The sequence below is a fragment of the Geospiza fortis genome, unplaced genomic scaffold, assembly GCF_000277835.1.
Source record: "Geospiza fortis unplaced genomic scaffold, GeoFor_1.0 scaffold55, whole genome shotgun sequence".
Classification (NCBI taxonomy): domain Eukaryota; kingdom Metazoa; phylum Chordata; class Aves; order Passeriformes; family Thraupidae; genus Geospiza; species Geospiza fortis.
This window is the reverse complement of record NW_005054308.1, coordinates 4,369,959-4,392,139: the sequence shown is the minus strand read 5'-3', so window position 1 is coordinate 4,392,139 and position 22,181 is coordinate 4,369,959. Positions and strand designations below refer to the sequence as shown.

Genomic DNA, 22,181 nt, shown 5'->3' with positions numbered 1-22,181 from the left:
ACTTGTCCAGGTAAATGGCACTGATCTCCGAGGGATCCAGCAGCAGGTCATAGTTCATGTCAAGCTTGTTGAACATCCAGCCTAAGGAATCCTTACAGATTGGTAGGATGCTGGTGTCAAATCCTGTAAGAAGACAGGCAAATGTTCCCCAGCTGAACCCCAGCATGACCCCAGCGCAGGAACCGCTCTAAGGTGAAGCCCTGCCAACTTTTCTTTTTGTGGCTGGACTCAGAACATTGAGCTGACTTGCCCAAAGCAGAACAAGATCCTACAACTGTACTGATTGTGTAAAGCTTAAACCCAAGCACAGCTACAAACCAGAGCACTGCTCACACTCTGTGGGAGCTGTGGGGTAGAGAGGGCTGAGGTTCAGAACTGGTTTCTGTAATTTAAAGTTATCTCTACTCAAAAAATTCTTGCTTTTTTATTTTCTTCAGTCCTCAGTCCAAGTGTCTTGGTCTGGTTCCAGGAAACTGAAATGTGATGAGCAAAAGCTGCTTCCACCAAATTTTCAACCTAAACTGTATCTGAATGCAATTTAAATCCTGTTTCCCAGACTCGTTTCTAGTTGCCTGATCACATTCTTCCCTGCTGTGCTCTCACCTTCTACCTCTCATCCTTGCTTTTCACTTTTCAAAGGCCTGTCTGTGGTTTGTGACAACAAACTGCTTTGATCTGGACTGTGAGCTGTGTGGGGGAGAGAAGAGGTGAGGTGTCTCTGTTCCTCACATCACTCTCACGGAGGGCACAGCCTCGGCTGGAGCTGCCCATGCTCTCGTATGCTGTACCAGCACCTTCCTGCAGCAACACAGGATTCTGCTTCTCCAGCGCTTTGGAAACCATCACCATCATTCATTTTAATAGCCCAGATTCTTCAAAGACTGCTGCAGCAGCAGTGGTTATCACAGAAAGCCCAAGTCATGCATATAGATACCCACTGTGTATATGAGAGACACGTTCCAGTATCCTGCAGTCTCCAGAAAAACAGTGGAAAAACAGTGGTGTGGGGCACTATAAATCCACACTGTCATGCTATTTTTTCAATGCTTAAACTAAATTCCAAGTTATCTACAACGTAAGGAAGTATATTTGTAATACAGAGATAATAAATCTGATAACAAGGGTATTGGTTTCAACCAGGACTCAGAAACATGAATCCATTGGTTGGATTTGCAGGGACAGAGGGCTCCTGACACCCCTGCCTTTGGTGCTCACACTGCTCCAGCTGGGAGCAATAACCTGCCTGTGCACTCTCACTCAGCTTTGGGCCACAAAGAGAAGCCTGATGAGCTTTTTCCTTCAGCTGCAACTTTCACTGAAAGAGGTTAGGCTTAGCTTTGTTTGCTGTAAGTGCTGCTTTCAGGATGCTGCTTTGTTGAAGTGAAAGCTGAGATGTTGCTGGAATCATGCTGACAGTTTGCCAAGCTCTGCACCCTACTTGCTATTTTAGGCATGAATCCAAAGGAGAGCAGGGCTTTTTGCTGGAAGCTGTGGTTTTTGTATGCAGCTGTGGCTGAAGGTTGTCAGTGACGCAGAGGGACAATCAGAAGGGTTAACTAATGGGAAGGTTTGTGTCATTCATAATACATGTTTCTCTAAGGAAGGAAGAAGGTAAAGCCCTTTCTTCAGGGCTAGAGGCAGCTCAGAAAGGGAAGAGAGAAATCATGCTGAACATTTCATCACATTTTTATGCTGTTATCTCCCATAACATTATCTAATCATGTTTGAGCACAGTGAAAAAGAACAAGGCTGTGTGAATAGATGTAGGGGAAGCTGCTTGCCTTGCTGAAGCAATTAGAAATATTGACTTCAATTATTTAAGTCACCTGAAGAAGGAAAGCAGGGTTTGGTCACTGTGCAATCTTTTATCAAGTGAAAGAATTTAAGATTCCTCACCTTTGCCTTTACAAAGCAACAGGAGCAGGGCACCCAGTCCTGTCCTGTGCAGGTGTTTGGTGCCAGATTCCCCAACCCAGGGCAGGTTAAAAGTAGTCAAACAGGCAGGGGTGGATCATTCAACTGCAGGGTGGAGCTGGGATCAGCTCCAGCTATCCCAATTTAACAGTTTTCAGGAGAAAAACAGTTAGTTTCCAATGTCTGCTCTTTTTCTGCACAGATGCTCTCTCTGACAATGGATTTTACATGCTGTGGTGGCACTTACTGCTGCAAAAGATGAGCAACTGCACGGTGTGCTGTATCATCAGTTGAGTATGGTATGTGTTGCTCAGCCCTGATGGTCCCTAAAGTCATCTCTGAACTGGCAGGGACCAAAGCAGGGAGAACTGGAATGAACTAGCCCCTGACAGTGCCTGTAGATTATTTCTGAGGGTTGTTGTCCTCCCTGCTGGGAAATCTCCACCTGTGTGTGCAGTGGGATACACCACCAGCCTGCCCTCAGCATGGATCTGTCTGAGCAGTGACTGCAGTGAGCACAAAGAGCACAAAGCTGCTCTGTGACACACCATCAGGGCTGGATGGCAGACACAGCTGGGAAAGGTCATTGAGAAGACAGTTAATTACATTAATTGAAGAGGTTTTGATTATAATTTCTTATAAACAAGGGAGCTTTCACTCTTGTGACCTGAGTTCCAGATTAGATTTATGAAGAGGCTGGCTTACTAAACAGTGCTGGATTATCAGACAATGTGGCCTGGAAGTCCTGAAATGTCGAAGTGGTAGGTGTGACATGAAGTCCTTAGCTAGATGGTTGTTATCAGTGGAAAGTTAATTCTTTAATTGTCCCCCAGTATGTTGTTGAAGGTAAATAGCAGCTCCACTTCATATTGTGTCCTTGGTAAAAGGTACTGCCCATAAATTGCATCTGCAGCCCAAACCCAACAACCCTGGGTGCTCTCAGCACCCAGCACCAGGAGTGAAAGCCAAATGTCCCCTAAGTGTTCAACACAGGCTCTGACTCATGGCATAACCAGGGCAGCTGATGGAAAATGGCTTTTGGAACTCACTTACCTTCATGGGAGGCCACTGTGCTCCCACCAGCCTGGTGAGGCCAAGTGATATTGAATGAATTAACTTCTTTTTAGAGTCTTTTGATATACTTATCTATAAACATGATGCAATTTTCTGGATGAAATAAACCCCATACTATAATCCTGTGAAGAATTCAGTGCTCGGTTAACAGGCTGGATTTCCAGCACAACAGACCCAGAATAAGCAACCCCAGTGAGAACTCTTCTGCATTTTCTGTTCATCAGCTCAGTGCTGCAGTGCCTTTGGTGAGAAGCAGGAGGATGGTGCAGGCTCCACATCCCTCTTGGCTCCTTGGCAGTGCTGCCCACACAGATGCCAATTAATGTCAGCTGAGGTGGTGGCTGCTCTCATTTGGACACCTGCTCACAAGGACCTGGACTAAGACCATCTTGTTCCTTTTTTCAACTGACAGCTGTTCAGCATCCTGACAACTTTCATTCACTACAGAGCTGGAAGGAAATCAAGCTGGTGACCTACATGTAAAAGTCTCTCATCCCATTAACACATAAAATGCTCCACCTCCTCTGAATGAAAATGGAATTAAATTTTAAAAAGTCTTTAGGTGAAAATCCTTATAAAAAATAAACACACCTTCTGGCATGAAAGAATTATTTTTCCCCTTCAAGAGTTGACTTACATGAGACATTTTTATTTTATTAAAGTATACTACAATTAAATTAACAAGGGTATAATTAACCTAGTTTCCCCCATCGCTTAAAATAAAAGAAGGAAAAGAAGAAATGTTCTCCAGAAAAAAAAATCTTTTATATTGCATAGACCTCTAGTAAGAGAAAAACAACACCCACTCCAACCAGGGAGACTATCTGGATACAATATGGGGATGTTATGAATTATCAACAGGCTCAGGAGCAATTTGAATCTGATCTTGCTACCTAATTAGTTTTATTATTTCCCTATGTCAAAACATGTCCCTGAGTTTCTTACATCATTTATTGAGGAGATTTTAATTGCACAAAGCCTTCAGAAGACAAAGTACCTGGCCCATGGTGCTGGGATCAGAGAGCTCAGGGAAAGAAGGTTTGAAATCTAAACACAATGATCTTCCTCCTCCTTTTCCTTTCAAGAGACTTACAAAGAAAATAAAAAGGAGTGTACTTTTTATTCCTTCACCTGGGGGTGAAGATAATACACTCAAAATGCTTATTTACACTCACACTAACATCTTGAAAAATTAATGTAGCACAGAGAAATCTCTGCTGGAAAACCTTCTCTGGACAGTTGATGTGTCCAAGGCATTGGAGTCATGGCATCCCACCATCTGCTCCTTCTACTGCCACGGGGGCACATCCAAAATGGATTATTTGAGGATGTTCATGCCTTTTCAAACCCTGCAGGCACAACCAAACCAGCTCAGTTTAATGGAGGGAAGTGTGTGGTGAGGAGGGCAACACAGGCTGAGCCATAAAAAAGGGCAGTGTGTACATCAGAGTGTGGGTGTCCTGTTTGCCAGGATTCACAGACATCCTGTTCCACAGCTTGGGTATGTGAACTTTGCTTTGAATTCTGAGCCCTGTTTAAGGTGTCTTTCATTTTTACAAATGTTTGAAGTTGGAGAGAGTCAAATACTGCTGTCCTCACCCTGTGTGTATTTTCAGTGCCACCAGGGAGAATGTGAGCTGCAGAATTTGGCACATGCAGATTAATTCATGAATTCTGTTGCAAAACTTCAAAAAGAAAAACAAGCCCAAGTTTTGTGGCATTTAAAACTGGCTTAGGTATCTAAACTTATAAAGTTTCTTTCTTTCTTTTTTTTTTTTAATTGATATAGAAGAAAATGTAGAAAATGTGCCAAACTAAGTCAACAGTCTAAAAACGAACATTGTTGAGATCAAGTGTTTAAAATCATCAGGCAGCCTTTCAAATAAAAGCTGCCAGGAATCAAATTAAACTAAAAAGAGATAACAGCTCCTCTGTGAATCAGAGCAAACACTGCAGAATTACCAGGAATGTTTTTCTCACTGAAATTGCTTAAGGAAAAAAAACCCAAAAAACAACTACTCAACACCTTTAGGATTTGGTCTCTGGCAAGGTCACCATGAGGATGTCACGAATCATCTGCATGAAAACATCCTTTTGACAATCTGATAAAATGAGATTTCCTATGATTCTGGGCCTAAAGGACTTCAAATAAAGTTTAAAGCCTCTAAGGCTTTCTGTCATGGGGTTTGAAATGAATTCACATCTGGAAGCCATGATTAGCTGTACATCCAGTTGCTTTTTGCACTGTGGTTCGGATCCTTGCATGAGAATATCTTTTTTTGGAGCACTGTTTCAGAAATAAGTAGGACATCCAGTTTTAAAGACACTGACTTTGTTGTAAATAATGGGAAAAATAAGGGACACATGAAAAAACATCATTCACACAGAACATGACTTGTTTCAGCACAGAGTTTTAAGATGTGTGGTGGAATTTCTGGGTTTGTCTGTAGTTTTGAGCAATACTGCCCATGGTATATTCTCTTTAGGAAGAGCCAATCTGCTGCTGCCCCAGCTCAGATGAAGCACAAAATTGGGGCTGTGCAGACCTGGACCAACACAAAATGCCCACCCTGATGTGCTGGGTCTGCTCTGGTGGCCCTGTAGCCTCTGGGTGTCACTCTACAGGGACACCAGGTGAAAAGAGCCATAAAAGCAGCAGCTGCTGGACCCTTCAAATTCTGGGTTTGGACCTGGCTTTAGACAGGGAATCAGTGAAGTGAAGTGAGGCACACACCTAGATAAAACTTGTGCATCCTGCTTTGCAGCCCAAGGGCCCACGTGTTTTGGGACACTGTTTAAAAGAATTAATGAGTCCTTACAGAAAGTGAATTTGCATCTGCTGTCTGATGAGCATGACCTCTTTTAATGCTGTTATCTGAATCTTTCCCCTCCCTGGTGGCTAAATGACATCAAAATCAGTCATGTTGGCTTAACCCACAGAGAGTAAATGTCCTCTAGACTGTTCATATTCTTTCTTTAAAAAAAAAAAAAACGAATCAAAGGAGGCAAAGATGGTGCTATTAAATACCCAGGACACAACGGGCTCCAGCTTTCTCCACCATTTAACTCTTCTAGCTACATGGCTCAGATGTGGATGTTTTAATTATTCTTTCCCTTACATAAACTGTTAGTAGGAAATTTTAAAATATAAGTGAGTTTTTCCAACATTGGTATAATGTTCCCTACGCTTGTATCGCATATTTACATCTTATTCCACTGACATTGTGTCAGAAAATGCTTGGTCAAAAAACTGGTGGTTAAACACAGACTAGAGTCCAACCCCAAGAAATGGTTTGGATGCAGCCACGTTGAATTGGAGGGTAATGGAATTTAACTGTACAGACACAAACTACACCATAATAATTAACCCCAGTGCTTGAGAGAACTTCCTGAGCAGTTTCAGTTCCTCATACAGGGGTGTTCTCCATGGCCTTCAGACATTTATTTGCCTGATTAACTTGTGAAGGTCTCTCTGTCTCTGACTGCCAGTTTCTAGGGCAGTTTGGGGCAGAGAGAGGGGACAGAAGGACTGCAGCTCCTTCAGAAAACAGCAGGATCAGGACTCAGGTCCCTGTTTATTGACTGGAACCTGCCTGACAGGATGTTGCAGCAGTGCTCAGTTCAATTCTCTCAGGTTGGGAAGCTCTTACAACACCCAGTGTTGAAGGGGAAAGGGTTTCTTACTGCCTTGTGCTGTGTCCGAGCTCGTGGGCTTGATGACACGATTGGCATCCTCGTGCAGGGCTCCAAACCAGTCCTTCAGCCTCGAGGCCAGACTCCTCAGCTCTTTGTCTGTGCAAGCTAGGAGAGAACAAAGCACCAGGCTGAGTCAGGGGCACCAGGGAAAAGCCTCTCCCCGGAGAGTCCATTAGAAAAATTGTGTTTATGGTTGTAAAGTTCTCCTCATTAAGAGCTCTGAAGGAAAAAGAGAAGGTCAGGGAAAAGGATGCAAGATAAAAAGAAAATGTAAGTCATGATGAATTTTAAGTTGTACTCAAGTACTTCCTTGGAAGCTGACACGAGTGGTGATGGAAGAAGTGCCATGCAGAGCTCCCTGCCAGTTGGCAATTAGAGCTATGTGACTATTTAACTTAAATGTTTTCACCTTTTAGGATTTCAGAGAAAAATATCAGTCAAACAGATGGGGAGGAGGGACATCCTTGCTGAGACATGCTACTTGAAAAAGATGCTAGGGATAATTTATAACCACATTTGGCTTTGTATAAGGCTATTATCACGGTAATAGAAAATATATATACTTATTTATATACAGAAAAAATTGTTATGTTGCTCTAGTTCTACTGCAAGTGAGACTCTACCACCTCTGAAGATTGTCAATTCCATTTTGTTATCTTGGTAAAGCATTTATTTTCTTATAAATTTTACTGAGAAGTATCTAATTTTCCCAGAAATTTCTGCCAAGAGATTAATGTTCAGCTGAAGCAAATATTTTTAGGGAAGAAAGCTGCATTAGCCATGAGTTTCTGTCAAAAAAAATATTCTTATTTCTGTATCATGTTTAGTGCTTAAAATTGACACGCTCAGGCAATTTTATTATTCCTACTGTGCACTCATTCTACATTTTAAATGACATTTCTTGAAATACAGAGCAAGACTTTATGCCATAGAGGCAGACATCCCTCACAGTCACAATAAGTCTTCTCCATCTCACTGCACATTATAATATCCCTCCTTCCACCTTATTGAAGAAAATTGAGTTCCACAGCTCTCCCAAGTTTAACTCACTGCTCCAATGACAAGGAACTTGCTGATATGTCACAGCTGTTCTGAGGATTTGTTTGTTCTCACACTTTAGTTTGGGACAGGAATAACTTTGACGTTAAAAATAGAAATTATGGCCTTTTCTAAATTTCAGGGGGAGAAAAGGATTTCCCCCTTTTTTTTTTCTGTAACACTGAAAGGGTTTGATAAATTTTCCTATGAAAGATAAAGATATGAAGATCATTATCCCTCTAAAGTTGAGTTCAGGTAAGGAAAAATCAGGTGTTAAACAAAAAAATCCCATCAATGTAAAATAAATGGAAGACAACACAATACTAATTGTAAAGTGGCCAACCTTGCTGAAAAAGCTACCACTTTATTTTCTCACTTGAATTAACATCACATTTTAGTCATAATAAACTATCTTATCTTTCCAAGTTGGGTGAAAAAAAGAGAGAATTCATTCATCCAAGAAACGAATAATATAGTTTTACTGTGCAAACCTGATACTTTAAATAATCACGGTGGCACATGGAGGCCAAGGCTGGAACTCTGGACTACAAACATCCATTCTTGTGCCTCCTGGACAGGTACACGGAGCCTCACAGACAGTCAAGGCCCAGGAAAAAGAAATAATAATAAAGAAAATATCCTCCAGAGCCATTTTCCTGGTTTAGATTTGTGTACTTCCAAACACAAGGCCAACCCCAGACACCCCAGCAACCCAAATTAAGCCAAATGCTTTGGGGGACACTGGGTTTGCTCCCAAACTCACCCTGTATGGAGGGCAGGAACAAGGAGCACACACCCCCTGTCCCCAGCCTCAGCACCCTGCACGATGCCCTCCCCAGGGCCAAACAAAGTCTCTAAAATAAACCTTCACAAAGTGGTCATTTGGTGTAAACTGCACTGACTAGGGTAATTGGAATCCATGCTTTTAAATGGCAATACAAACCAGGATTGAATGCACAGCATAGGTGGGACAGAAGCAATTAATTAATGGTAAACAGAAGTAATTAATGGCAAATCAGACTTGGAACAACTTGTCTCTATAATTGAGCCAATCAAACACGTCAGGGTCTGTAAAATGCCATTTCTAATGAAGCCATTACAGTTCTTTCATGTTTGTAACTTCAGCCATGTTGAGAACCAGCTTTTTTGAGGGCAGTGTTTGAGAGTGAACCCTGGGTGAATTTATTGCTTTTGTTTTTGCTGACCACAAACCCTGCAGACTTCCTTTGGAATCTGGTCTGAGGCATGATTGACAGCAAGCCCAGAAGTGGAGTTTTCTGCATTCTGGATAGATTTTCTGTGAATAAATGAGATATTCCTTAAGTATGCTGCTTAAGGATGATTCCACAGTGAGTATGAGGTTGAGGTTTTCTCTTAGGACTGCAGTCTTTCTTCACTAGAATAAATAGTGTTTCATGAGTCAAACAAGAGCCAACTTTGCTATTAATATGAAGTGAATAATAAATTTCTGGACAAGACTTCAAAAATTTAATGCAAAGTTCAGTTAAATTTCTATTCAAGTACTTAATGCCCTCAATCTTACTTTCTCCCACACATTAAAATAGAGGAAGCATTCTTTTATTTTACATTTCTTGCATTAAATTTTATTTTAATGCTACCCTGTCTGGTTAAAAATATCCTGCCTTTCTACCCAATGGAACTGCATTCCATTTTTATTTATTTCATTTGAATTTCATTTCATATTAATTTATTTCATTATCAGAGGCACATATTAATTTTGTCTTTTTTTTTGGTTTGGGGCACATTTGGGACAGGAGTTTCATACAAACAAAATCAGTGCTCTGGCATCTAGGAACCAGAGCACTCAATGTTTTATTTCTGGTGGTAGGGCCCATTAGTTATATATCAAACAATTAGCTTGGAGGAGCCCCTCATCTGAGATCCTTACATATAAATTTACATTAGTAGAAGTTATAAAGCATTTTTAAGAACCCTCTTCATGAAAAATGCAGAGCAAATGTACCTCTTCACTATTAATAGAAGTTTCAAGTCACATTTCTCAGATAAGAAGAACAGGGCTGTAGGAGGAATGGATGTGATAATGGGTCTCTTGCTATTTGAAGATTTATAAGGAGAGAACACCGGGGTTGCAAACAATATGGATATTGACATGACTAGAAGCACTGATTTAAAAATCCAGGCTGAAGAGAATCACCAAGGGAGGAGACTCTCCACAGCCCCTCTCTCACAACTGGAATCTGTCCAGTCAACTGCCAACAACCATTTAAAGCTCTGGTGCTGTGAACAGACCCAAGTGCACACATATGTAAATAGGCATTTCCACTGGTGTGTGTCTTCTCTGAGCTAAGAGACCCGGGCTTCAATTCATGTCCTGCACCTCTTAAAGAGAAAACAACCCACACTTCTTTACCTTTGCTATTTTACTGATGTCAACTGCTTTAGCAGCTGTGTAACATTAATTCCTGGATCCTCCCCTGCTGATGGCTGCGATGATCTGCTCAGAGTTGGGTGAGAGATGGGTGAGAGCTGGGTAAGGGCTGGGTGAGAGCCACCAGCTCCCAGCCTGAGCCCAGAGCACAGTCCCTGCCCCTGGGGTGGCAGTGGGACCTGGAGCAGGGCCAGCATCTGCCCCTTCTCTGAGTCTCAGCAATGAAAATGCAGGGGAGGATATGAGAGCTGCTGGGCCCAACAACACCCTCAGATCTGCATCTGCTGATGTGACAAATTATCCTGCAGAAAGTGATTTATTAACAAGAACCCAAAGTGCAGATTTATTCCCGAGGGTGAAGCACTTGGTCCAGCAGTTATTTATTCCTCACAAACTGAAAGCACTGTTGCTAAATACCTATTTTCACCAAGCAGAAAGCATTAATCTGACCTAATGGAAAGCCATTAGCATGCTGTAAAGGTTCAGGCTTTTATGGGCCTGCTTTTGTTATGGACTTTTGCAGCTCTACAGATACTAATCTATAAACATTGGTGGTGAAAATTAGCAGTATAATATTTAATTTTCGCTCTTTCAGAGAGGGACTTTCAATAGTACTTAGTGATAGAAATCAACATTAAAACTGAACTTACCTGCAGATGTATAAGATTAAATCAATACTCCAGCCTAGCAAAGCAATATTGTAAAATCTCCATCCACTAGCAACATAAAAACCCCCAAACCTCACAACTCCTACTGCAGTGAATTCTAAACAAAACTTAATACTTAGGAAGCACATTCCTACAGGATCATACTAGTGTCTCACCTGCTGCTGGAATATTCTGGCTAACAAGAAGTCCATATTGTCCAGGAACAAGTTACAGTGATATGTTACACTATCTCCCAACAAGCAAAGTATGCAACCAGATTCACAGAATGTGTACAAAAGGTTTTGTGTCATTTGACTTTCCTGACATCTCTCTGGCATCTGTCTGTTGCCTTCTCACTCCTACTGTTCTTATTCTAATAATAATTCTTACAAATAGTAGTACATTCCTACCATTACTTGTGGAAAGATGTTCTTTGGGTTCATATTATTGTTATATAATACTAACTAGCCTCTTAGGTAGAGATTGAGGAGCCCTGAATGCACCCCTGAGAGGGAACAGCTTCAACTGCTTCTGTACTGTAGAAGGAAAGAAACTGCAAATGCAAAGAAATAACAACAGGGAAAAAAAAAAGTTGGAGCTTTAAAAAATGCATATTTACTAGTTTAGTGAGGTTAGTGTTCTTCCCATGCAAATTAAATCTTCAGCTTGGGGACATGCCACTTCTTTTTAATAACCTGCTTAAGGATGCAAATGTGCTGCATGGAGCAGAATCAATGGGCTGTGGTCGAGGTGACCAGCCACAAAACATAAATAAGAAACAGAAACCTTTGCAAGAGAGCCCATGGACTGAGATGCTTTTTGTTGCCTGAGCACCAAGAGGTAGTGGATGCATTATTGGAGCCCAGCCCTGCCGGCTGCCTGGCTCACAAGCAGAAAGTGGCTCTGCTGGCAGCACATGTGAGTGGTAACAAACTGTCCAGCCATTTGTCCTGTGAGCCTGGAGGACAAGTCCAGTTAGTTTTGATTAAAATGTGATATAGCACAAACCTAAATGACATTGCCCAATAGTGATATATTCCTCCACTTAGAAGCAGGACAGGCATTATTTCAGCAATTCAGTAGGGAATAAACTCTCATTTTTTGCATTTTTGAAGACTAATTCAACAAAATTATATGGTAAAAAGTATCTGAAAACAATGTGGCAACACTTCTTAAAAAGGTTTGACATAAATGTACCTTATCATGGAGGTTGACAGGAGATATTTTGCTCTAAGTACTAATTTTTATATTATCTTTGATTTTTGCGTGCTTTGTAAAAAGAAAATGCAGCAATTTTAACCACGCTTCCTCTGACAAACATCATTACACTTTCTTGTAGGTAAGTGAGCATCTTATTTCACCCTGCTAGAATTATGTCCACATGTGTGTGGATTATTAAAATAGGCAGTTAAAAAAAGTGTAGCATCTTTTGGGCTGAGAGGGTGGGTCTGCTCCTAAAAATGCAGAACAGCGCTCTGCTGCTGCAAGAACTGCTTTCAAAGTAAGCATCAAGATAAATTCAGGGCTGTGCTAACCTTCCACTTCCAATCCAACTCCACACAGCTGCATATAAACATACACACATCTGTGTGACTTACAGATGACTCCCAAGTGTTTTATATGTGATATTTTGGTGATGCAACTCTGGCAATAATGGCCTCCACAAATATTTCACTGCTCGTGGTTGGAAGGAGTAATGCTCTAATTTGCTCTTTTCATTGAGGCCTCGGGCAACTTCTTATAACAATAAAAAATGAAGTATTATGCCAATAATTTTATGAAGTAGAAAGGAATGGATTGTTTGCTGTTACTATAAGGAAAGGTTGTGCATTCCAAACATGCCTTGCCAGTCCAATCAATGAACAGCTCACCTGTAAAACTGCTCCTGAGGTCACCAACACTTCATGACAGAGCTCTACAAGGATATATTTGTCTCACTGCATTTTTGGCACTCACTGGGTATTCTTCCACAGGGTTGACACCTATGCTGATAACCACCTCTGATCCTCCTGTCACTTGTTTTGCCTTGGCTTACTTATATATACAGCAGCAGATGCCAAGATCCTGCAGTTCAGACTTTGAGATGATTACAGGAGCAGCTGAGTTATTGGGAAGATGAAATAGGCTTTGATCTGGAGCTCCTTTAAAAAGGCACATTTAAAACACAAAGCTCAGCTAGAACTGTGTGAACCAAGATTGAGAGCTACAAAGCTCCCTCAGCACTGGAGGCAAAGTGTACATCTGCCTTCCTAGTGCTTACTGCTACTTCCTTTTGTGCTCACATTAATTGTGGAAACACTGGAAAGTGCATCTTTGCCAGATGATTAAGAAGCCTGGAGTTTTATTTTAAATACATCCAAACTATAATGATGGTGGGGGAATTTCAGAGCCAAGCAGGAAGCTTGTAGGAGTAATGTCCCTTGTGACATTCTGGCCATGTCAGGTGCTATTTAAAATGTTATCTCCTGCATGGTTCTTAGCCTCCCAAAATTCATTTGCCAGCTCACTCCAATTCTGTCACAACACCTGAAAGATGGAATAGAGTTACATCAACTGAAAACTAAAGCAGAGCAAATAAAAATGTCTGACTGAGTGGACTTTTCCAACAGTTCATGCAGCACTCTGGATAAAAAAAGGTTTTATAGAGTCATCATCTCCCTTCTTGCCTTCCTTCTTCCCTCCCTCTCTCCCTCTGTTTGTCACACTACTCTAACAGATGTCCCCAGCAGATCTCAGACTCCAGCTGGCTTTAGCCATGGCCTGTCCAGCACTGGCCAATCTTTGCAAGAGGGCTGAGTTCTCAGAAAAACTGACCACTGCTCTGAGATTAAAGCAGTGCTTAAAGTAAACACACAGCTCACAGCCCGTGGGAGGTTTTCACAGATACTCGACTTTGCTGCTGACAGCTCAGCAGATATTGCACTCCAAGGCATTGGGAATAACTCATCAGCAAAGCTGGAAGAATAATTAAGAGTAGAGACAAACTCACTGTGGTTAAAATGAAGGAATTGTGGGACAGCTGTTTTTAGACAAAGAGGCTACCATAGTGTGTATATTTGGGCTTTAAATGGAATTGTTTCCCACAGACCTTCCAAAGCCACGGCTGAAAATGTTAGAGACAACCTGCTGAACTTTACATCCAGGAGGTTGTTTTGCTTCACTTGCTGAACAAAGAGAAATTTTAGATTCTGATCTTCAGTAAAAATGTTCTGAGTTACAGTAGTTGGAAATAACTTGAGCTGGTGATGTTAAGGGCAGCTGCTACTTTCCATAAAGAAAATGCCTTTGAGCTGGAAAGAGCAAAATTCAGGCAGTAAAATTAGTAAATTGAAAGTATTTGAGAAGAAATGGGCAGATCTATTTATGTCCAATTGGAATGGGAAAGCAACAGCCAAGAATAAAAATGAAAAGACTATATATAGGGGAAAAAAGTGAAAACAGAGGGTGGTTTCACAGAATGCCTATGTTGAAGCATAAGCTCATGCACCACTTCTCAAAAAGAAGTTGAAAATATTACTATGTATATATGAAATGAGCTATAAGAGATCTCTAATTTTTACAGTTCCTTATGCAATCACAGATAGACCTAAACTGAATTAGGAGAATGGCAGTAGATGATTTTTGTAAAGTGTCATAGTAAAAAAGAGATATTCATTATTATTTGATACCATTCTTTTAAAACACATGAAGGTGGTTCATAGGATAAAACCACTTTTACACAATTCTGTTCTTCTGACACTACTCCATCTCTTAAAGTTTGTTCAAATCTAAAATTAAGGAGCTCCTCATTGGTCATTGGGGTTTTCTTGTTCGCTTTAACTTGAAAAGGTATTATTTTTATGGGCAGCAAGATCCAAATGCTAGTGTGTGCTGGGTTGTGGGATAATGTTTGGGGTCTTCACCCTCACAGTAATGACCATTGCTCTACCTGAAGAAACAAACTGCAGAATATTGTACAGAAAGACAAAAGCACGACTGTTACTGTGCAGCCTGAGTGGATTTAGCACAGGACATTTCCAGAGTGACAGTGAGCACTAGCACTGAGCTGCTTTCTCACAGGAAAAAACCCCACACCACATTCTTCCCAGAATCCCTGCCAGGATATCAGATACTGCCTAAAACCTGCAAAGAAACCCAGGAATTGATTGGAAAGACTCCTTCTTCCAGGAACTGGTGCTCTATCAAACAGAGAAAAAGGGATAAACAATTGAGTAGATTCACTTAATTTTTACTGGAGCCTACTGTCCTTACTCTCTTCCTGAGAGACCCTTGAAAAGTGACAGATAAATCCAATTTGCCTGTGCTTGAGCTGGATGGAGAGAGAGATACTCGTGAGTCAGCATATGCCAGCAGAAGCTGGTTTTCCCCCTCATTAACTTTTTTGCACATCAGCTGATTTTTACTTTATACTGAGTCTATCCCTGTGCTTATTTTCTCTGTTCCCTACAGAATGTCATCATATCTGATACCACCAGGGCTTCATTAATGTAAAATGTTGTCATGTGGTGAATTATTCTTAAATGAGAAAACGCAGAAGAGAAAATGAGGAGCTGTCGGACGGCATGTGGCTAGGAGCATTTGAAGGTGTCCCACAGGAATTCCTCCAGCAAATTGTTGGGAAACCTGATTGAAATTCAATAAGAAAGTGCAAATGAGACAACATAGCTCCCCTGTGGATTGCAAAGATCCCCTGGCAGGAAATCAGGGGATTTCTGCCATGCACTACTGCACCTTGCAAAGGCAGAAATGCACAAATACCACGAGGAAATGCAGCACTGTGACCCAGCACTCAGGGCAGCATGGAACAACCAAATGGAGCAGAAATCCCCATAAGCAAATACAATAGTCCTGAATATTGGGAACCAAATTTGCACAGATTTATGACCTGACCAGGATTTTATTGGAGCCATTTGTACACCAGGACAGCGCCATTATCAGGAGTGAGGAGCAATCAGTGTGTGAGCAAACACACTTGTCTAGGATGGTTCATCCATGCTCAAGTGCATCCCATTAACAAAGGCATTAGAATGCACTTCTCAGCAGAGGCACAAGAAAGGGCATCTCAAGCAGGGCTCTGGCTTCTGGGCAGACAGCTCTGTTATTGGATTTGCAGGGGTCCTTGTGGCAGGAAGAAATGATGAATCTGACTCCATGTTCTCAGAAGGCTAATTTATTAATTTATGATACTATATTATATTAAAGAATACTATACTAACTAACTAAAGAATACAGAAAGGATACTTACAGAATGCTAAAAAGATAATAATGAAAATCTTGTGACTCTTTCCAAAGTACTGACACAGCTTGGCCCTGATTAGCCAAAGAGTGAAAACAACCCGCACCAGAACCCAATGAAACAATCACCTGCGGTGAACAATCTCCAAATCTTCCACATGTGAGCACAACACAGGAGAAGCAAATGAGATAATAACTGTTTTCCTTTTTCTCTGAGGCTTCTCAGCTTCCCAGGAGAAAAATCCTGGGCGAAGGGATTTTCCAGAGAATGTGAATGCCACACTCTGTGGTGTGGTGTGAGCAGGGGGACTGTGGGAACTCCCCAAGGACAGGACCCCAGCTGGGGCTGAAATGAATAAACACCTCCTCCCTCACAGAACCTGTGCTTGGCAACTTGCCTGAACCTATGCTAGCAAAGTGATGGGAGTGGCTCAATTTTTAACAAACTCTGGTGCTTTTGGCTGAGGTGGTCACTGACACCGTTCTGGCCTCTGTTTCTGGACCAAAGAGCTGCTAAAGCACAAAACAAACTTATCCAGGATTAAAGAGAGGATAGCTAAGATGAGCTGAGTGTCAGAGAGGGCTGTAGATAAAAAAGGCTCAAAAATACTCACTGTCTTATTTGCCTACTGTAACATGTATTACCTCATGTATCTACAGAACTTCATTTAACAGAGTAAAGAAAAATATGAGATGGGCTTACTAATGAGCACATGGCACTTAGAAGCTCTGGGAATCAATAATAATTTTAAAAAGTATGGAATGTAGCTGCAAAGACCTCCTACTAATGCATGTTTTGAAGAACCATTTAAAGAAATGTCAATTTTCTCAGCTCTTGATGCACATTTGTGTATTTTTAAAGTCTTTTAGAGGAAGGCTTGAGTTTTGTGTATTCTAGGATATGGTTTATTGAAAATGTCCCAGTTTTTAAAAACATTTGCACTATTAAAATATTTAACATCCAAAATAATAGAAAAACAGCAAGTGAGATCAAAACCATCCTGTGGCATTATGAAAACCATAAGCTGTGCAATTCCAAAAAAGATAAAAATGGCTTGTGTGAAAGGAATTTGTTTTGTGAAAAAAAAAATGACAGATTTGCAACTGTGCCTGAAAAAGCTTTGAAAGTGGCCAGGCTGACAGGGTGTATTGTAGGGCAGTTGTAAGCTTTTGTAGATGCAATTATTATCCTCTCCTCAAAGCACAGGCAAGCCTGTGAGCAATAAAAAGCAAAGAATAGGAGAAAAGACTGCCTGGAAAGGAGACCTCCCCCCTTCCCAGGCCTAGATGCTGACGGCTTAAGCCAAAGTCAAAATAATCTGAATCTAATTTAAAATTTGGTCATTCTGAAGAAGATTAAATTCCTGGATTTTCCTTGCTTTAAAAATGAGGGAGAAAAGAGGAATGTTCTGGGAGGGGGCAGCAGCAGGGGTCAGAATGGAGATCTGGGTGGGTTCTTCCAGCCCCATCCCCTGCCAGGCCACACAAGTGCTCTTCAGAATAATTATTTAATTACTCTGAGTGATCCACAGAGTGGCTGTGGATCAAAGTCCTCAAAGTGTTTGCAATTAGAAGATTTTCTAAAAGGCCCAGCCAGGCATCCTGGAGGAGTGCAGGGTAAGGCTGCCCACTGTGCAAACGTCAGCAGCTTTCCAGGGGCAACTCTGAACGGGGAACTCTGAGGCTGTGCTGGTTTCTCTAACACTGCTCAGAGCTGTCTACAGGAATTCATCCTTTAGTGAAAACAGTATTTAGCCTAGATTTTGTATCAGAATGTCCAGTTCAAATCCCAGATTTGAGCACATGTAGATCATATTAGTCAAATTAGACTGCGGGCCTGCATCTGATTTTTCAAGGTTCTGAATTTACATGGGTAGCTGAAAGTTCCAGGTGTCACACATTAAAAGAATTTTAGAATTATTTAGTCTTCATTTTAGTATTATTTAATCTTCCTCCAAAAGTTGCTTATGCCTTTTAGATTTCCCTATTCCTTTGGCGCTCTTTAAGGATGCAGGGATATAATTTCACATTCCATACCTTTCATTTTTTTTTAAATTTTTAATTCACTATAGAGCTGGAATGTACTTTCTCCATTTTGCCACTGAAGTATCTCAGATGTCAGGACTTTAGTGCACCATTTACTATCCCTGTCACTGTCAGGAAAAGCAGTCATCCCACAAAGGCAACAAAGCCTCATCATTTCATTGTGAGCTAACAACCACAGTGTGGTTATTATCTATGTGTGTCTCAGTGCTAAAGATCAAAAGTAATTCCCTACTACACTTGCTATGACTGATCATAGAAATGCACTTTTAATGTTAAGAAAATCTTGGAAAAGTCATTGGGAATTTTTTTGGTCTTTCTGAAGCTTTCCTTGACAGCAACAGGAGAGTGGATTTAAATATCTGTGTTCCAACAGGTGGAGGGGACACACATCCACTCTTGCTCACAGACTCACAGAGCTGCCTCCATGCAAGTAGTAATGCAAGAGGATCTTCCTCCTTCAGCTGTTGTAAAGGCAGGCAGTAAAGAGAAAAAATCACTCTTGGATTCATACCCTCTGTCTGTAAAAAGCACTGCTGAAAGCCCAATTATTTTGACAGATACAGAGGAAAGCCAAAAAAATAAGGACTTAGGTAAATTACAATGCAAGAATTCAATGTATATCTAAAAGCATCTCAGGATTTTGCAGTAAATAATGCTTTCAAAGGAAATGGTAATCTTTCTGCATTGAAAGCTTCTGATCTTACCATCTTTACTTCAGATCATATTAGTACTGAGCATCATTACAAGAATGTGCTCTTTGAAGCATGTGTACTCTATTTTCCTTCTATTCATCATAAATACTCTCTCTGTGAAAGCATGCTCTGCCACTGTGCACACATTTTTCTTTCTAAGATTTAATTCATTTCCTAAAGAAACATCATGCAAAAATCAATCTTGCCAGTTCAAGTTCACAAGGCCTGATTCATTTAACAGATGATTTATTGACAACTGTGAGATAGAAAATAATGGAATGTTGCTACTAAGAGCAACATTACACATTCCCAGCAGAGTGTACAGAGATGGTACACACAGAGGACGTTAATGCTCCTTCATGGATGAGTGATACATTGCAAGAAGAAAGAAGAGAGCTGGCTATGGCTCATGGCTGCATTCCAGCTTCTATTCCAGCTCCCCTCTGCCCTCCCACCTAATGTTATTGCATAAATCCTGACCTTTGCTGTTGTTGGTTTGATGGAAAAGCAATAGTTTGTGGAGAGAGAGATAAGAAAGCAAGTGTCCTGTTACATAAGCAGTTCTTCAGAGAAAATATGAAACTTCCACCAAAACTGCAAACGAAGGAGCAAACCCCAACTGAGTGTGGTAGTTGACAGTTTGATACCTAATCTGGAAAGTACTTGTCTAGGTAGTGTCACAGACAGGAATTAAAGACTTCCCTTCCTTTTCTATTTCCTTCTTTTCCCTTCTTTTCACAGTGCCAAAGAAAGCAGAGTCTGCAGTTCTCCAGGTTGAATACACCTTGGATTTCTTAATATGGTGTATAGATCCTTTTTATCTTCTACTAAAGAAGACATGGTGAAAAGAACCAATTCCCAGCACCACCCCTCTACCTATATATTCCACAAGTGTGGTGGGATCCTGGACTGTCTCATAAAAATAAAGAAGATTTCCCCTGAGCTGTCTTACGCTCTCATATTCATCATGTCCCCAAGTCAGGCATTAAATCATCCAAATTCTAGTTCAATAGCTCTTGTAAAAGAGTCCAAGCCCTAATGTCAGGTGCTCATGCTCCTGATTCAAAGTACCTGCACACACCCTGGGCAGAGAGCATCTGGTCCCAGGCACAGAAATGGCTTTGACCTCTTGCTTGTTCCTGAGGACTGAGGAGCTGGGGCTGAGCTGGCAGAAAAATGCCCTGTGTGCTCCAGATCTCATGGCCAGAATCCTCATGGGGAACTCAGCAAAAAGACCATTTAACTCCTAGAAAGCAGCAATGAAACATGGCTGTGCTGCATTAGAAAGCAAGCAGTTCTGAGCACAGCCTGTCCCACCAGACTGGTCCCTCAGAGATTTGACCCTTTGCCAGACTCCTAAATCCCAGCACTGCATAGCTGAGGAGTTGGTTTCTTTAAGTAACCCATCATGCTCAGTGCTAGACAAGCATAGGAAACAACATCTCATGCATGAAAGACTCTATGCTTTTTGGAAAAAATAAAAAAGGAAAGCAAACCTTTAATCCTTCTTTCTGAAAAATAGCAAGAAAAGATAGCAGGGAACTCCTACAGATTTCTAAAGTGCAAAAAGTGAGGAATGTTTGACATGCTTCATTAAACAGACAAAAATAGGAAATATTTTGAAAACACAGAGTTGAATACATCCACGGGACTCCATAGGAAAAAAAAGAAGGAAAGATTAAAATCTGTTCCCAGAAAGATAATTTAAAACCAGAATGATACATTCCCTCCCTAGTAATCAGTCTTCAAATAGGATGATTTAACTGAGACCCTCAAAATCTCTGTAACAGAAACTCAGGAAAACCTGATTAATTCAATTGTACTGTATTGCACTGTCAACATTATAAAGTGAAAATGTTAACTCAGCCTACAAGGCCTTTTTACTGTGTAACAGAATTCAGCTGTAATTAAAAAAAATCTCAAGCACCCACATTTCATGAAAACAAGTCTATATATTTTCCTGCGTCAGAGGAATGGTGAGTGGGAAAGCCAGGAGGCAGAACTCAGGCACTGGTGTATTTACAGGCAGCAGGCACAAGGGAGCAGCACAAAACATCAGTCCAAAGGATTTCCTGAAGATCCCACAGAGGTGCAGGTGACAGGACTCGGCTCTAAGAGTGCAGGAACACAACTTGTGGCAATTAAGTGCTTAGTGGGGAGGGAGTTCAGTGCCGGGGTAGCCTGTACCAGCCTCTGAGCCAGCCAGCAAAAGCCCAATAAAAGACCTTTTTTTTTGGATTTCTTTTAGGTGAGAGATGTGGAATATGACCTGACATCAGGGCACAAGGAGAGTGGGGAGCAGAGGAGGTTTGGCAGGGTCATGGAGGGAAACCTTTCATCTGACAGTGTCTCACAGCTTACAAATTGGCTGCTCAGTTCCTGAGCTGACTGCTTTCAAACAAGAACTGATTGTTTTCCCCTTTCAGAACCCTCTCTAGGCACTTTTAAAAGGAAAAGGATTCATATCAATTCTCCATATGTTAAGCTGTATATACAGCATGATGGAATATGTATGCATGCACAGTAACTGGGGATTTTCAAAAGTAAATCTGTATTCTAGGACATAAACGTAAAGGTCAATAGATCAACAAAGATTAATAAATTCATTCTTTAGCTCCTATAAGGAGTGGAAGGACTCACAGAAATGTACTGTGATCTGCAATAGAGTTGTAGCTGAATATTCACAGATTTCTCAAGAGCTGAAATTTTTGGCTATTGATCTGCCAATCACTTTTCTGTCAGAGGAAATTCAGTTATCCACATCTCACTGAGCCTTTTTCACCTAGTTGCTTTTGTAGGAATTGTGTTTGTTGTATATCTGTATCTTTTATGTTATCTCAGAATGAAAAATTCAATAGCTGCTGTGTTGAATTCTAAAGATCATTATTCTGCTTGTTTAGAAAATGAAAATGACACCCACTTTTCTCTCCTCTTGCTCTCACCATCAGTTTACTTTCAAACAGCTTGGTATATTTTACTAAATTAAAAAAAAATGTATCTTTTGTTATACTGGTATTGTCTGGGCAAATGCTGCAGCTCTGGCATTGTCCCTGCCAATAGAATGTGTTTGTAAAACTGTTGAATAAAAGCTCTCCAGTACAGGAATAGCTAAAGTGACTTCTCACTTTAGGAACGTTGCAATCATTCTCCTTTACTTACTACAGTTCTACCATAAATCCCAGTGACCTCCCCATTGTCTGGGAACTCATTCAACCCCCTCTGGTGCCTTGGGTCCTGTTCCAAAGCACCACCAGAATTTCCTTCCCAGCTCAGCATCCACTCTCTGCACACCAGTACGGACAGACTCATCCATTCCAAACTGAGCATGTCCAGCCAATGTTGATGCCAACCCTCTTCCTCCATTTCTCCAACTCTCAGCTACCTTCAGGGCAGTTTCCTCAAGAACCTTGTTCTCCCAGGTTTCTGCTC

The 22,181-nt window shown here is 41.1% G+C and overlaps 1 protein-coding gene across 1 annotated transcript in view; it reads right to left on the bottom strand.

Annotated features, from left to right (window-relative positions):
* SPOCK1 (SPARC (osteonectin), cwcv and kazal like domains proteoglycan 1) overlaps positions 1 to 22,181 on the bottom strand; it is a 266,346-nt gene that overhangs the window by 11,492 nt on the left and 232,673 nt on the right. The window contains 3 exon segments of the mRNA XM_031055173.1: position 1; positions 4 to 123; positions 6,673 to 6,789. The exon segment at position 1 is cut by the window's left edge and continues 92 nt beyond it. Of these exon segments, the coding sequence (XP_030911033.1) occupies position 1; positions 4 to 123; positions 6,673 to 6,789 (238 nt within the window).